Below are 18,190 nucleotides of genomic sequence, written 5' to 3' on the forward strand. Positions count from 1 at the left end.
TCATTGAAATATTTTAATGAATTTTATAAACTTCGATAACTTATCTACACAAATAACTTATTGAAGTTTATAGAATTCATTGAAATATTTTAATGAATTTTATAAACTTCAATAACTTATCTACATATATAACTTATTGAAGTTTATAGAATTCATTGAAATATTTTAATGAATTTTATAAACTTCAATAAGTTATCTACATATGAAAATATGAATGTTTGTTTGTCTCGTACACGTTCCTACACCATTCTTCCGATTTCATTGAAATTTTCGAATTTTGTTCTTATTAGTGCCAGGAGTGGTTAGTTTAGAGAGTGGTTTTGAATGGTAGAAACAGTCGGGGACGCTAGAAAAAGACTTATTATTACTCATTATCTCTGCACTGGTATGAGATACGGAGTCGAATTAAAGCCGATATAGTGTGTTTTTTTAACAGTAAAAATGCGGATTTCATGATACTATATGAAGTGAATGATAGAAAAAGTCGAGGATGCCCAAGGAAGGCCTAAATCAAATAAATATTTGTGGTAAAATGAGACGTAAATGGTGAACGAAGAAGAGGTGTAAGGAGAACGCAAACTTGGAAGTGAATGGTAAAAGAGGTCGAGGGCGCCCGAGGAAAACATGGTAAAATATAAATTAATATTTACGTTGAAATTCCATTCAGAAAAAATACAAATTTCACGACGCCAGAGCTCACATTTTTTTCTGCTTCAGGAATTCAGATTTTATGCTTTTTTAGTACAATGCCATAGTTGAAGTGTTAATCTCGTGTTTCTATATCAACTAATAATAAATTGTCTACATCAATTTTACGAAGAAATTGAGCGTCAAATACAGCGTAAGTTTTTCCTCATCACGACGCTGATGATGAAACGAATCTTTCAACACTCTTATTCACGACTAAAGTCCTTCATTCAAAATAGCACCGGCAGTGTACTACAGTGTATTATAAACATCTAGTTTTTTCTTCATAAAAACATCTTTAGAATTACAAGTACCCTTCGGTATGATCAATGCACATAATGTGAAGGCATAGACCATAGACAGAGTACGTTTGGACCTTTTTTCCTCTTGAACAACTCGACTTCACGTTGGATGACTCTGTACTTTAGTCATTGTGAGATAGATTACAATTATTTTTATTTATTTAGTTTTCATGCACATGACGACAATACATATAAAAAATGACCAGCAGTTTTTCATTTATAATGTGTTTGTGTAAAAAATATCAACTAAAAAAATAAAATCAAATTAACGTATTAAGTATTTTAAAATGCGGAAAAACGGTTATTTTAGACATTTAGTCGTAGAACTCCTGTCTATATCTGGCGTTGAAAATGTCTACAGTCAATGCAACTCTGTAAACAACTACATGCACTGTGCATATTAATGCATAATGCATGCACCAAAGAAGTGTTAATTAAGTATTTCTTTGCGGAAGCTAATAAAAATTTATTTGGTCCTTTTTTGTCGTTTCAACGTTACGCCTAGCTTTGTGAGTTGTCAGTATTTTGCGAAAGGTAACCCAATATTGGTCACATGTTTGTTGAATTCACGCGTACGGTAGGATAATATTATCTAAGAAAATATTTTGATTCCAGGAGAGAACGAAAACAAGGGAAGAAATTATATAAGGTTAGTGTCAGATACATCTGCGGAAAATTACCTATGTTGTATTAAAATAGTTTAGGTTTAGGTTAGGTCATAAACAGTGTCAGTCTTATCTCCTACGTCCGGTATAGAATGCAAGCAAATTTGAAACTTTCCGACCTGCTGGAATTATCCGTATTTTTGCATACGGATAACAGTTCGCTGTGCACCAAAGTGGTGCCATCTCGGCGCGACAAATAAATGTATTGTGTCTTCGGTTATTTCCGCCTCGCCGAAGATTTCTGAAGCATTGATGAGCGCCTCTCAAGTTAATGAGAAATTTAAATACAATGCTCATCATCTGCGCTCTGCGCATATTTATATAGTACCATTTACTCGGGACGCTTCTGGGCGTACAGCACAAAAATACCCCTTTTTAAACACAACTTCTACTAATATTTATATATTTTTTGCTATGACACCAGAACGGTAGACGACTTGATGAAATATTTCGCCTTGCATGTATCTTCTTCCTGCGCAAAAATGTGAGGAACGGTGAGATTATTGTTCGTCCATGAAACACATTCACCTGGGCGTAAGTATTTCGGCCTCGTCTGTGATAATAGATGAAATGTAATCGTATTCAAAGAGACGACAGACCTCAGAACACGTACATCGGTTCAATGTTTTTTTTTTAAATGTATTTTAATCCTGTGACAGGAATAATCTTCTCGCCATCAAAGCGGACTCGTCAAGTCGTTGCCCACTTAATTGGTATTTATGTTTTCAATTCACTGAGAAATGTTTTACAAAGAGGACAATCACGCGTTTCTATAAACAAGATTGAACTCACAGAGCACGTTAGCGACATATTCATTAAGCTCAGAATCCAAATACCTCTTACCTAGAAAACGAAGATAATAATCATAAAAAAATATTATTTCAGAAAAAGAAAATCTATTATTTTATCAGAGCACAATTCGGTGAGCTCTGGCGACAACGAATTCGGTAAACAAATAAACAGTGCCTAAAGATAACAATGTATTCAATCTCGGGCGAAGCCGGGTTATAGTAGTTTAAAATAAATAATGTGGACACTTAATGAGCACTTCTTTTTGTCATATTATTCTGTTAATGTGTAGGTAATTTTACCTTTTATGCATTTTCTATATATATTTTCTAAAATCAGTTATTATTATTTTTATCTTCGATAACCTTAATAATGTTTATTTTTATATTATTCTTCACACACACTACGATTGTAACATCTGGGCCTCGATTCTCGACGAAGTGATTCCACTCGAAGAACGAGTGGTTCGACCCACTCGTTGTTGGAGTGGAATGACTTTTGACGTTTGGCGTAGGTAATTATGTACCATCGACGAGACTCAAGAATACGATTGCCGACGAATACTGTACTGTCGACGGCGATTGCGAGCGGCCTGGATTGGAGAATCGATACCCTGGATAGGTCCAATCATTCTGCCAATTTCGTCCATCATAACACGAAAACATTGATGTTTGGGCGAAAAAATTGTACCAATTTTTTTGCACGAAATAAAAAAAAAGTTTAATTTTTTGTGCAAAAATATTAATTTGAGGATTTTTCTACTACCGGTAGACACAATCATAATGAATTAATTAATAATGATTTCTGGTAAGTTGAAGTGCAGTCGATTCAAAAAACTTTTATGAATATTGCTCTGCGGCATGAACGTTGAATATTCAATGTATCGTACATACTGTAGGTATATATAATGGTGAAGTAATTCAATTTCATTAAAACAAAACGAAATGAATTTCCACAAATTGAGTGCCTTGTCCGCTGTGTTTGCGACTTGGTCTGGGTGTTTGGTTTCTCGCTCCAGTTGTTAGGAATGTGATGCGGAGGGAAATGAAAACAAAACACGTTTAAATTACGGAATCGTAAAGGCAATCATGGCTGTCCTCAGGGCTGGAGTGAACAATGAGCAAAATAAACAACGTACTTATGAAGAAAAATTGTGGCACCCGCCACAAAAATTTCAATTACGTGGTTATTTATGGAGATACACGGAAAGAAATCGGTTTTTTCCCTCACGATAAATTAACTGATCTTAATAATTAAAAAAATAATTTAAGAATATTTATCGATTTGCCTCGTCAATCATGACGATGCAAAGAATTTTCGTTGTAATGTAAAAATAGTAGAATTTTTATGAACACGTGTTGCGACATCGTGATAATGTATTCGTAATTTACTAAAAGTTTATCAGGTAACCCGTTAATTCATTTGTAAGTTCTACAATCCTGTTTTAACCGGAATTACCAATAATTTGAAGATATTCTTAATATTTTCGCAATATTTTTTTTCTCTGTGTTTCTGATATTATGGTGCTAAGATGCAAATGTTAAACAATGCAAATAATAAAGTCTATATAACATGACGATTTCTATATTACAAATATATATATTTATTTTTTTCTCAACTAAATTTTTCTTAATTAAAACTTTCGTCATTTTGAAACGGAACATACGAACAAATTTGCAGACAGACAAAATTCAAGACGGCCGAGTTAAATCAGGTCTTTGCTATGTTTAGTCAAAAATCATAAAACAGTTTGTCAGGTATCGTGATTTATTTTTTGGGGTATTATGCCGTGTTGCGTTACCTTCTTCTTTAGTCAACGTTTCCAGAACAGAACTTATGGGAAAGGAACGAAGCAACCGCAAATGGCGCGAAACGCCGCTTGTAGTTGCTTCGTTCCTTTCCCGTAATTCGTGGCTCGGTTCGCGTTCAAATACGCAAATGTACACGTACCATAACAGTGTGAATCATCAGGTCAGGTGTAAACCACAAATTACGGGAAAGGAACAAAGCTTCGTTCCTTTTACATAATTCGCAATATTACATAACTCTCGGAAATTTTCTTCTGTTTATAATGTAGCATAAGGGTTGGTATTTCAGTATAATTATACTATGTAATTAAATAGTTACTTTAAAATGGTTTTCATCGTTTTGTTTTGGTGTGGCCGTCAAGTCCGGAAACCAAGAACTATTAAGCTTAGTTTGTCAGTTAGCTGTGAACCTATATGAAATAAGTTGATTGCAAAACCATTAACGGATAAAACATTTTTATTTTACATAAATATCATGATAAAACGATCTTTGAGCAAAATGGTCTAATAACAGACTTAGATCCCTTTCGATGCACGTCATGTTCTTTAATCTCAGTCATTCGTCTCATTTTTTTCCAATTTCATTCGCGTACAATATGTAACTGAAAGTGCACTCCGGGTAACCTAGCGTTACTATTATCCCAGCGAGATTAAAAGTTGTTTGTCGTTAATTATCCAAAATTTCTGTGCAATAATTCTTCAAGGCATGTTCAATTTTCATGTACACGTAAAGCCATGATACTTAACTCTTGTGTTATACACAACGTGAAAGTCACGGATTTTCTCATCTGTACACTTCATGTTGTCCCCGTGGCCGAGAAACACGAGAATTCCTTATTGCTTGTCTCTCTGTCTCGAATTACACAATACATAAACCATGACTTTAAGGACACAAATTGACAATAATAAATTGAAATTAAATCTTTTAATTATTGCTCATTTTGCGATCTTTGTATATCTTGAAGGTTAAAAATTTGTAGGCGGAACTGACAGATGTAACTGTTGTTACAAAGCACGTGGAATTATCAGTATTAATTGTACAAATGTAGGGCAATTAAGGCCATGTATTAGTCGCTCTCTGAGAAAACCACAAACGAGGGCATGATTATTCAAGGGCTATTAAAATTAATTTGGTATATTCCCACTTAAACAAACTTGTTGTTTTGATATCGCAACATTATTTATGGGTAGCGTTTTTCGTGAAACGTGCAAGGTAAGTCGATGTGTATTCTATTCACGATGGGAATTGGTACTAAGTAAATAAGCAACGGCAGTGGTAAAGCTGTCAAAATAATAAACTAGGTTATGTTAGGATAGTGTCTGTTCATAGTTTTGATATGTTGTCCGGCTTCGTAGCATTTTCTGGACTAGGTAGGCTTAAACTCACATTATCTTTAGTTTAATTACTTTTATCGTCCTCTTACTGATATAATATAATTTAGCAATTTATTAATATTATTTTATGGACTACAATCTACTCGCCGATGAAGGTCTGCCTAGGCTTCTACCGTGTACCTTAGAATGACATGCACATTTCGCACATGGTGGAAATGCATTTCATGTGTCATTTTGGGTATTGTGAATACCCAAAATGAAATCCTCACATATCTTTGCATTAAACTATATCAATAATAAATTGAAATTGGTCGCAGAGGGCCTTGTAGGAGACAAATGTCTTGGCTGCGAAATATACGAGAGTGGACCGGCATTAGAAGTGTGGAGGAGCTATTCCGGGCAGCGCAAGACAAAGAGACATTTTCTAGAGTGATCGCCAACGTCGGGGGGACCTGATACGGCACATAAAGAATAAGAAACTATATCAATATGGTATTGACGAAATCTGTCATCTATTGTCAGTTAGAGATATTTGCGAGCACGGCCAGAATATGATTCCGATAGTCGGATAAGCTATCACTATGCACAACTTTTTGTATAATGTCTTTCGTTATTCAAAATAACTGCCTTGTCGATGAATGGAGGTGAACTAACTAAGCTGTATTTAATGAAATCAATATCAAAGTGTACATTATCCACACACTTCATTAGTTCATCTAAGACGCGATCAATTGATTCCGTTCAAGCCTGGAGAAATATAAGTTGTTAGTTACGACTAAAGATCTCATGAATTAATTAACTCCATTTTTAGTATCAAAAAATACATGCGGACTGCCAATGTATATTAAAGTTATTATTTCATTGTCAATTTAATAGTATTTTTAACTTTTACATAGCCATCTGAGGTTTCTGAAATTCATAGAAAATACCTCCAGTGTTGCCAGCGTATGACGATTTATAATTTATCGCATCATCAATTCTGGCTATCGACAGCGCCACCGTGCTCGGGAAATCTGTAGTTACGCCTATCGATCCGATTTCACTGAACACGTAAACAGACAATCTCAATTTGGGATAATGCAGTTAAACTTAATAACAAAAATTGGTACAAATGAGTTAGTCACATTTTTTTCAATTCGAAAATTTTACGCAGTAATATCAATTAATAGAAAGTCTCAATCTTTTGTTGTAAGTGAGCTATCTGCCGTCAATAATGGAACGGCTAATAATAACTAATAATCGATCGAAAATCTAACCGCCTTCACCAACGTAAAAGATAAACCAAATATTGAATTAAAAGCGACGGAAAGAAGAAAGTAAAATTACTTTAATACTATCATTGAAGTTTTTCATAATAATAATCTCTATTGGTATCTCACTCCAAATTCCAGACATGTTTGAGTTAAGATTAAAGCGCATTATTATGCTCTACAGTGATCTTTTCTAATGAATGTTTCCAGCGTTTAATGAAAGTTAAAAAAAAAAAAAATTTAATAATCTCTAGTCATTTTTTATCTACGAGTGGTAATATGAAATACATATAAACAACAATAAAAAGTGACAATTCTTTAAATTATTAAATCTGTTCTGTGGGAAAATTTTACTATATTTTATGGTGTTATATGTGTTTTTAAAATTGCAATTGAATGGGAAAAACTATACTATGAAATTCCGTAGTTATCGAGTAAATTTTTGTTACAAATTGCAACTTGTGCAATATACTTTCGTGCTTCTAAAATAATATATTATTAGAATAAGGTAGATATCTCGAATCCTCCAAGCTCAAAGCAAACAAATCGCAGTATGTATTTCATATTATTCTTATACAAAGTTTTTTTAGCATTTTTTTATTTATGATTATAAATGTGAAAGATAATTTCTTTTGTCCACATTCTCTTTATCTGTATTATCTTCTGTTTACAAAATTGTATATTTTTCACTTTAATCCCATTAATATATATTACTAGACTCATGAAAAATCACGTGATATTATAATTGTAGCAGGATTTATGAAGCCGAATCCCAATTTTGAAAATTAAAAGTTCATCGTAAAATAATTTTACGCATTACGCAGGGATACGCATCACTTCACGCATACACCAACGCACCGACAGCCGAAATTAGTACTTATGATGATCTATCTGTATGTCTGTCTATATTGTAATATGAATAGTGTAATAAATAAAAATTAATCCTAATTTATAGCATACATCATTCATACTCATTAATCAAATACATTGCGTGCGTCCGTTGTTGGTTGGTAGTTATAAGCCATTAGTTATAAGTTGTTATTCAATAGGTTAAAGGTTTCCAATAGTTATGATTAGGAATGAGTATAAAATGTACATATACCTAATCATCGCCATTGCAATCTTACAGTACAATAACAATAATGCGTTCTCGGTAAATGCTATGAACGTAAATTTTTAATGTGGAAATTAACCTACTTTAAAACATCCGATCGAGCTGAAACTAGGCAGATAGATTCGCTATCGATGACAATGCATTCTATCAACTTTATCACGTACACACAAGCGAATATATACGCATTTCTATGCATTACAGCAGATAACATACGAAATAAATGTTGGTCCTATCCGATCGGTATTTGGCGAGGTTTGTAGAGTTTTCGACTCCAGTTTCTGGGTAGGAAGGTTAAATCCTCAGTCAATCCATATTTTTGTATTAAAATAGATTAAAAAAATAGTAAAAATAGTTTGTTTTCAATGCTTGATCATTTAAACAACAAAGCACCCTAGTGGCATAAAAAAAAATGTTTAAATTTTGAGTTTTTCCCTCTCGTTTAATTTAAAAAAAATCAAGCAGTGATTATTTTATAGTAACATAACTTTTTTTTAAAATTAGTCAATAATGAAAACCTCGAAAATTCACCTTAATATGTGTATATTATATGACATTTCTCATCTTGGAGTTTAAGAAAACATAGAACGACATAATAAACGTGATATCCTTCAGCGGAAATAATTAAGAGTCCAGGTCCGATTTATAACATATATTTGTAACTGAAAAGCGACAAACAGCCGACCTATCTCTCGTAACCTCAAATAAAGAATGGCCGTTTATTAAAACTAGCGCACACACATACGCGCTCTCTTTCTTACAACACCTCTCTCTTCAAAACTCACATACACTTCAATAAGAAATTTAAATAGTTTCCAAATACGGAAGCAATAATATCTTGTAAATGTTAAGTAAAACAGGGTAAGAAAACCCGGAGGAAGTTTTTTAACGCGCTGAAAGAAAACATTCCTAACTTTACATAGAATTAATTATAGAATATATTACTGTTCTTACAATAGCCTTATGTAACCTTGATTGTGTTATAAGAAAAGAGTATATTTAGAATCTAACATGAATATTATTTTTATTCCTTACTTTCTGTTAGTTAGTTACTTACTTATGCTAAATGTTCAAAAGAGCGTAAATTCAGCCATTTACGCTCTTTTATTATGCGTCGATTGATGATGGATGGTTTGTCTGTGCTACTTTTGTCGTTCAAAGAACATTTGACCAAGTTAGCAACTCATGGAATGTGATATTACGTAAACGGTTTTGTCGTTTGTGCGAATTTCAATTGGTTGCCAGCAATAATAGAACGCATAATAGCGTGTATAATGAATTGCAGGTAGAAAGATACATACCCATATTCATTTTAAAGATCAAAGTTGCAGAATTTATTACCGTATTGTGCGAATTATGACATGAGCTATATTGACCTTTGTTTTACTACTCGCGATTCAATAAAATAGTAAATTTCAGTACCTCGATTCTCGACGAAGTGATTCCACTCGGAGAACGAGTGGTTCGACCCACTCGTTGTTCGAGTGGAATGACTTTTGACGTTTGGTGTATGTAAGTGTGTACCTTTGACGAGACTCAAGAATAAGATTGTCGACCAATGTATATACTTTCGACGGCGATCGCGAGCGGCCTTAATTTGAGAATCGATACCCAGAAATGACGCAAGTCAATCATTTTATATGGATATTTAATTTGAAACATTCGGCCTTTAAATTCTAATTTTAGCACGTGTTTGCTGAACGGGAAATAAATTGTAAAAGAATGCCACATTGCGCTAAAAACATTTGACATATATATAATGTTTTATTGACCAGCCAACTGCAGCGCATTGCTAAAACAATGAAACCTTTTCATTGTCTAGAAAAAGAGACTGCAAATCTAGGTGGATGCAGCGAGATTTTTCCTTACCATAGCTATTATGAAAAAACCATGAAAATATCATTTATGTTTTGAAGCATCGATGAAGTACATGTCTATGGCATTTTTAATTTTTTTTTATAAATTTAGCTGACGACTGTCTCATCTTGCAAACGTACTATTTATATTAACCCTTACTGTGCCAAGAAATCCATCGTGGATTTCCGACATTTGCACCTGTAGAGTGCCGACGAATCAAACGCGCATTCTCTAGTAGTATTTTGTAACATAAATTTTTGCATTCAAAAATATTTTTAGCAAGGAAATGGTGTATCATAATATTATTCTGAACTCTCGTTTCGTCAAGTGAAAATATACTAATTTCAACTTATAAAAATACTTACGATTATATAAAAATATTTGCATATTATTATTGCGAAGTATTTATTTTTACTTTTATTTTTATTTTTTTATATAGAAAATACATTAGACAGATTTTTAATTTTTGTATGAATATATTTAAAAAATATATCTGGTAAGACCGTACAATTTACAAAAATATAATTTTGCAAAAACAAGTGAGTTATTAAAAAAATAGTGTGAGCGCTGGCGTTCAGAGGTTGATTGGCAATTTACATCTGGCATATTAAGAAGTAGGTCGGCATTCCAAGGGTTAAGTTTTTTCTATATTATTATCTATGTGCCCTTTACTATCTATGTTTGTATTAGATAACATAATATCACATTTAAATTATCTTATCAATGTTATATTTTATCATAGTTTAGTGAACTCAATTATAATTCTAAATTCTAATGCCATATTTGCTACATTATTACATTTTAAATGATATAACGTTTAAAATAAGCATTAGACCTTCGTGTATCATGCAACTTGCAGAGAAAGCGAACACATCTTATTCGTAATAAAGATGTGAACGGACTGACTGATGAGGTTTTGCATGATATTTTTTCTCTTTGATTTATCTCATTAGTTACGCTAATATTCAAAAAGCCACGGTGTTAAAATCGTGCCTACCAGACAATAAACTGTATCATATTATTTGAGTGATGTTCAAACGAATCTCAGAAAAGAAACGGATGGTCGATATATTATACATATTATGCTCTACGTTTGAAGTGGCTCTATACCAAATAGAATTCGTTTGAACTTCGTTCTTAGTCGTGTCAAAACATTTTATTGACAGTCAAAATATTTAAAACTCGCTTTTCCAAAGTGGTTTATTTTGTTTTCTAGCTAACTTATATTTAGCAGCAGAGAGCAAAAATAATGCGTAATTGTTTTGTTATATTTTTGACCAAATTAATACAAAAAAAAAAAATAAGTAAACAAAAGAAAAGAAACATATTGTCATTCGATGTTTCTGACGTTAAAGACAATTGAAAGAGTTGTGTCTTTGAGAAAATTAAAAACATGAACATGAAGCACAATACTTATGTAGATACCTAGTTTTAGATATCGCAGCGAAAGTTGAGTCGAAGACAGCACTCACATAGATTGCTTAGGACGGGTTGTTTCGGAGAATTTGAACAATTCATCAAATTTCAACGTTCATTTTCGGGTTCTGTGAAATTCCTATTCAAGTTCTGTTATTATGTAATTGTAGACTAGTTCCTTGAAAGAACTGAAATAAAAACAGAACTTGAAAAAATCTTTCACAGAACTTGAAAATGAACGTTGAATTTTGAACAATTCATCAAATTTCAACGTTCATTTTCGGGTTCTGTGAAAGTCCTATTCAAGTTCTGTTATTATATAATTATAGACTAGTTCCTTGAAAGAACTGAAATAAAAACAGAACTTGAAAAAATCTTTCACAGAACTTGAAAATGAACGTTGAAATTTGATGAATTGTTCAAATTATCCGAAACAACCCGTCCTTATATTCTGTAAGTTTCAAACTTCATATTTGAGTAATAAAGTTCCAGTGATATTTCAAAAAACTTTCGGTTGTTGCAGTTTGAGTCGAAATGATGAATCAAAAGAACACAATAATAATGTTGGTTAGAGATTTATTTAGGAGGTGGAAGAGGAATATAGGATAAGGAAAAGGATCACCTTCCCTGTGAATACCTAATTAACAGAATATTTCGTGTTTGTTCCAGATCTCCAGCTCGCGGCAGAGCTCGGCAAGACCCTTCTGGAGAGGAACAAGGAGCTGGAGACCTCGCTCAAGCAGCACCAGAATGTCATCGAGGATCAGGCGCAAGAAATTGAGGTAAAACATCATTTCTACAAACATTCCCGGATTACGGATAACCTGAAAATATGTGAAATTCTCCTACTACCACGATGGAGGACTAAGCTTGTCAAGGAATTGAACCCAAGACGACTGGATGGGAACTGGGAACCCGATGCATTAGTCAACTCAGCCACCGACCGGTCATTTATCGTATTGTACAAACCTAACCTATTTTTCTAAGCTGACCGAACCTCACCTAACCTAGCAGGGCCGTACTTAGAATCTGTGTAGACCCCGAGGCAGAACCTGTGATGCGGGCCCTATAGGGGGTCTAGGGGCTTATCAATAATCTCAGCAAAACGGGAGTTCCGCCCCAGAAAATCTTTTGAAAATTATCCTGCAAAAATCGCATTTCAGAGCAATTTTCTAACTAAAAATCGAACAAGAAGCATTTCGAGATTAGAACTACATTATAGATTTTTTTTTTCGATACCGTCTTATAAAGAAGTTGATGAAATTATGAGATAAAAATTTAAATAATTAAGGTATTCAATATTAACATTGATGTGAACAACCATATAAAAAAAAGTTGAGATTTATGTCTGTGTTGCTAGATTATATTAATATAAATCAAAATGATTATAAATGCACTGATAAGAAATTGAACTGAAAAAAGAAAGAAAAAATAATAAATATACATAACTTAACTTGGAATTAGCTTAGTGAGTAAATACAGGGTTTTCCAATAAATGGTGTTATTTTGAATAGCCCGCTATTTCGGTAGATGTTACTTTTGAAGCTTTTTTTTGAAGATGTTATTTTTTGACATTTGACAAGTAGAAACTATGTTTTTAATAAAAATGGAACGATACACGCTTCAACAACGCATTGAAATGATTAAAATTCACTTGAGTGAATCAAATGCAAATCATCTTGAGTGATGAGGCACATTTCCACCTCGGTGGTTTCGTCAACAAGCAAAATTGTCGCATCTGGGGCTCGGAAAACCCAAGAGTTATTGTTGAAAAGCCTCTCTATCCTCAACGTGTGACTGTTTGGTGCGGTTTATGGTCCGGCGGAGTCATTGGACCTCACTTTTTTGAAAATGAGGCTGGAGCAACAGTTACGGTGAATGGATTGCGCTATCGAGAGATGATTAATGATTTTTTATGGCCGGAATTGGATGGTATTGATCTGGACAACGTTTACTTTCAACAAGACGGCGCTACGTGCCACACGAGTAACTAAACCATTGATCTTTTACGATTGAATATCAAAATAACACATCTTATTGGAAAACCCCGTAGTTGGCGCTAAAACTCCATACCGTCGGCCTACTGGCAAAGTCCACTAAGTCACTAAAAACAATCCTGAGATAATCGCATTTTAATATTTAGCGATTTTGGAAAGGCTATAAGTGGATGAATATCTCTAAAATATATATTTTTTAATATTTTATAATTTAGATTGAACCCTTAAGTACCTTATCAATACACAATATTAGTTGAAAGCAATAACAGCAACCTTTAATTAAAGTTTTACAAAAAAATGAGCCGGACTTAGTGGTTTTTACCAGTCAATAATGACTTAGTGTGCTTTGCTTGTTAAGATTATTATTTAATTGTTGACTGTAATGCTGCAAAATAGCTTTAAGATTATTTTAATTATTAAATACCAATTATTTCTAAATAAGACATAAGTTTTTTTTAGGTAGTTATTTTATTAAAATAATAATAATTACAAATTATTGTTGGTACCTACTGAAATTCAGATATTCAAAGCTACAAAAGAAATATTTATGATAATAATAATCACATAAAAAATATTATGACGAATATCAGAAATAAAAAATGTGTGTGTTTAGATGAAATAAAAAAGATTATAAAAACATTATTCAACGTAAAAATAAGCAATGTTTGTAATATTTAGTAGAAATAAATATGAAAACCAAGAATGCAACACAAATTTTAATATTTTTTATTTATTAAAAATAATAATAATTACCAATCTGAAAGACACATTCATAATATTTTATAATAATAAAAAAGGCTTTTAAGGGATGCGTATACGTGTAGACATGTAGGTACGGTACACTCTACTCATCTTCAGGATCGGAATCAGAAAAGCTGGGCTCGGGAGCTACATTTTTGATTCTACTTAACCCTAGAATGCTAAACATCGCCTGTGAGGCGAAGCAATTTTTTTTTGGAGTGATATCTCCTGATCGCTCACTCGTATCAAAGCATGCGCTCGCGCCAACTCAGTTGAGTGTTGTACGAGCTAGCGCACAGACGTTTTTTGGATTTGCTCGGCTGCGTTGTTGAGATACAGACACGTGTGGCGCCTGTGAGGCGAAGTTTAGCATTAAAGGTAATTTTTTTGTACATATATGTTTGTGGTTTTTTTTTTGATTTTTTGCTAAAAATTAAAGTTTGAGTATAATTTTTATAGTTTTATGAAATGGCAACGTCTGAAGCGCAGCTACTTAAATGGCTGGAGGAAATATCGGTAGATGGAAGTGAAGAAGACGACGATTTAGGAGCGGATTTTGATTCAGATGACAGTGTGGATGACCCCAATTACGTCACTGAGTTAGACGATGACTTGCAGAATATTCATGTATCAAATCAAATTCATGTCGATGTACAATCCACACCGACTCATGTTCAGGAAGCTTTAGCCACGGCGCAAAATAGGGAGCAGCCGGCTTGTGAGAATCGGATAATTACGCCATCGGCATCGATTATGAGGGGAAAGAACAAATATATTTGGTCCTCAGAACCTTCTTCGTCACAACAAAAATCGAACAGAACTCCTTCGAGAAACATAGTCCATATTGTGCCAGGCCCAAAAGAAGGCGCCAAGGGCATTGTTGATCCCATGAAATGTTTTGAACTGTTTTTTACTTCGGAGTTGATGGACGAAGTACTTTTGCGGACTAATGAATATATTATACAAACAGCTACCAAGTATAAAATTCAGAATACTACTACATCACAGGTCAGAATAGAAGAGCTTCGTGCGCTTCTTGGCATATTTATCTTGAGCGGAGCGTTGAAAAATAATCACTTGACAACAAATGAGCTGTTTGATCCTACGATTTGTGGATCCCAAAATTTAGCTGCAATGAGCTGTGAACGGTTTGAGTTCCTTGTAAAGTGTCTGCGTTTCGATGATCGTAACACTCGAGACGACAGAAAAAAAACTGATAAGTTTGCGCCTATCCGAAATATTTGGGAAATTTTTATCAAGCAATGTAGAGATCTGTATAAACCAAGCTCATACGTGACAATAGATGAACAACTTTTGGCATTCAGGGGACGATGTCCATTCCGTATGTATATTCCTAATAAGCCGGCCAAATACGGAATAAAGATTGTTTTAGTGTGCGATGTTAGATCAAAATATATGTTTGATGCCTCACCGTATTTGGGAAAAAACCTCGGTACAGCTATAAACGAACCATTAGGCTCTTACTATTGTAAGCTGCTTACAAAGACTATACATGGCACAAATCGTAATTTAACTGCCGATAACTGGTTTACTTCTATACCGCTAGCTGAGCAATTGCTTCGACCACCATACAACCTTACTCTTATTGGAACAATTCGAAATAATAAGCAAGAAATTCCACCAGAGTTCAAACATAATTCATCACGCCCTGTTGGGACATCTCTTTTTGGATTCCACGAAAAGCTCACTCTTGTTAGCTACAAGCCAAAACCTCAAAAGACCGTTCTTTTGCTCTCTACGATGCACGACAAGCCTTCTGTTGACTCCGTTTCCGGTAAGCCGACAATAATTCATTCTTATAACGAAACAAAAGGTGCTGTGGATACTTTTGACCAGATGTGTGGTCACTCAAGCTGTAGCCGTAAAACTAGGCGTTGGCCACTTTGCATGTTCTATGGAATGTTGAATATGGCTCTACTCAATAGCTTTGTAATTTATGTATCCAATTGCGAAGCTTTGAAAATAAAGCCAATGTCAAGAAGAGAATTTCTCAAGATATTAAGCAAGAACCTATGCAGCGACTGGTGCGCCATCCGTTTGGAAGAAAGGCCACGTATGCAGAAAAGAGTCCGTTCTGCAATTCATGACGTGGTTGGTCATAATACTGACACTGATTCAGATGAACCATGCATAAAAAAGGGAAAAAGATCAATGTGTGACTTCTGCCCCCCGAAATTGAGGCGTATGAGTATTTATTTCTGCGCAAAATGCAAGTTAACATACTGCTTAGAACACCGGTCTCCAAACTGTTGCAAATGCGACAAAAAAAAGTAGGTGGAAAAAACCGAAACTTTATTTTGGTCTCAATGAATATTTTTAAGTTGTAAGCTGTGAAATATATTTTTATAGACTTAGTACATCTCAGGTCTATAAGACCCAGAAGTTTTTTTTTTTATTTCCAATTGTGAATTTTTTTGATTTTTTTTTTTTTGTAAAAGATCTCTGTATACCACGAAACAAAATATGTGATCTTAAAATAAGCTTTTAATATATTTAATGTATTTAAAAAAATGAATTGTGTTATTTTTTTTTTGTTACCCAATATGTAATAAAAGTGTTTTTGTTTTAATATGTTGTATTTTTTTTAAGTAAAATATGGTTTTTTTTTTATAAAAGTCGCCTCACAGGCGAAGTTTAGCATTAATGGGCTAAAAAATATGTTTAGTATTCTAGGGTTAAACATGGTATATTTTCATACCAGTTATGTAAGGCTGGTGGAATAATATTGGTCTTACATAGTTTTAACAGGTCATTCTTTTTTGCGACTGATATTGGAATGGGCTTTGTATAAAGCTTTGGTATAATAACATTGCTTTGCTCTTCGATCTGTGCACGCGTTATTTTATTTCTGATTGGTCGTGAAAAGGAGGCAACGGAAATCCTCTTGTAGTCACCGGAATAGTCATACCGATATTCTATAATGTTTTGTAATTTGTTTTGATATAGGAAGCATTTAACTTTTAGCCATTTGACAATGTTGGAATCCTCATCAACCTTCTTATTTTATATTGTCATTTCAAACAACTTTTTCAGATCTAAAAAATCTGTAAATAAAAATTCTTTAGTTTCATATGGAGGCTTTTTATTTTTTTGTTTGTAAGATCGAGCCATTTTAAAAACGTTGATCCATTCGTGCACACTAAATATATCCAAATGTTTTGTTTTGTTTTCAATTGCACTATGCATTGAGTCTACTTCCATAAATGAATGACCGCTTTCAAGACATTTTTGTTCAATAACACACATGGAAGTGTTTTGGACGAAATGCAGGAACAGCGCGGAAATTTGTATATTTCTATTTTGTCCACCACAAGCATCTGAAAATATGGATACTTCAGTGATTTGCGGTGGGAGTTGTTTTAAATAAAGGGCCATGCATGTTCCAATTTCACAACTACCCTTTTTCCCGTTATTTTCTGTCCAAAGGTAACAGAAACCCTTATTTGGAGGTGCCGCTTCATAGATTGTAAAATTATACAAATTTAACTTCCGCAAATAATAAAGTAAGCTCACTTGGGAGCAAGGTAATTGCAAAACACTTAGCAAGTCACATGTTATAGACATGAAAGTAGAATCCTCAATAGCTCTTTTCTTATCTTCGTCTTTGGCTTTCATGGATGCAGATTTTCGGTTTTGGTGTTGTGATTTGGTGTTGTGAGTTTGTGTGTTTTGGTGTGGTGATCTTCAAGGGTTTCCTTTTCTGGGGCACCGGCCTTGTTGTATACTGTACAGGTGACGCATTGATCTTTCTTTGGTTTGAAGAAGGACAAGTAATAGTTCTGGCAGAATATTCTTCGGTAAGTTATAATACTAACAGGATTGTCATCACCGTCTTCTGTACAGTTCCCTTCATACAGCGCATGCATTTTTGCAATGGTTAGTTTGGAATCTAAATATTGCCTCTTTGTGAATTTCCGTGTATAGTGGCTCTCTACTGAAGGAAAGCTTTCAATATGTTGCTTCACTTTTAAAATCTAATGTCGTCGGTTTTGTTAGATGGAGCCCTTCGCCTAGAGTATAATGTCTGACTTAATGTGTTTTGCTTGCCAATAATATCGGATTTATGACTTAGTGTGAATTTAAAAAGATGTTTAAATCGAAAACGATTAAATATACGACTTAATAGAGTATGCCAATCGAAAGAGGGCGATTTTTTACATAAGACCTCATACTTAAGTCATTTCATGAAAAAACGGGACTTAGTGGACTTT

The 18,190-nt window shown here is 33.7% G+C and overlaps 1 protein-coding gene across 3 annotated transcripts in view; it reads left to right on the forward strand.

Moving 5' to 3' along the window:
- Positions 1–18,190, forward strand: part of Cen (cerebellar degeneration-related protein 2-like) — a 153,174-nt gene that overhangs the window by 115,822 nt on the left and 19,162 nt on the right. For all 3 annotated transcript variants that reach the window (XM_089634840.1, XM_089634844.1, XM_089634841.1), the window contains one exon: positions 11,890–12,002. In XM_089634840.1, the coding sequence (XP_089490966.1) occupies positions 11,890–12,002 (113 nt within the window). The remainder of the gene's footprint in view (positions 1–11,889; positions 12,003–18,190) is intronic.

Source organism: Hesperophylax consimilis, chromosome 8, assembly GCF_061612785.1.
Source record: "Hesperophylax consimilis isolate HC1 chromosome 8, BYU_Hcon_1.0, whole genome shotgun sequence".
Lineage (NCBI taxonomy): Eukaryota > Metazoa > Arthropoda > Insecta > Trichoptera > Limnephilidae > Hesperophylax > Hesperophylax consimilis.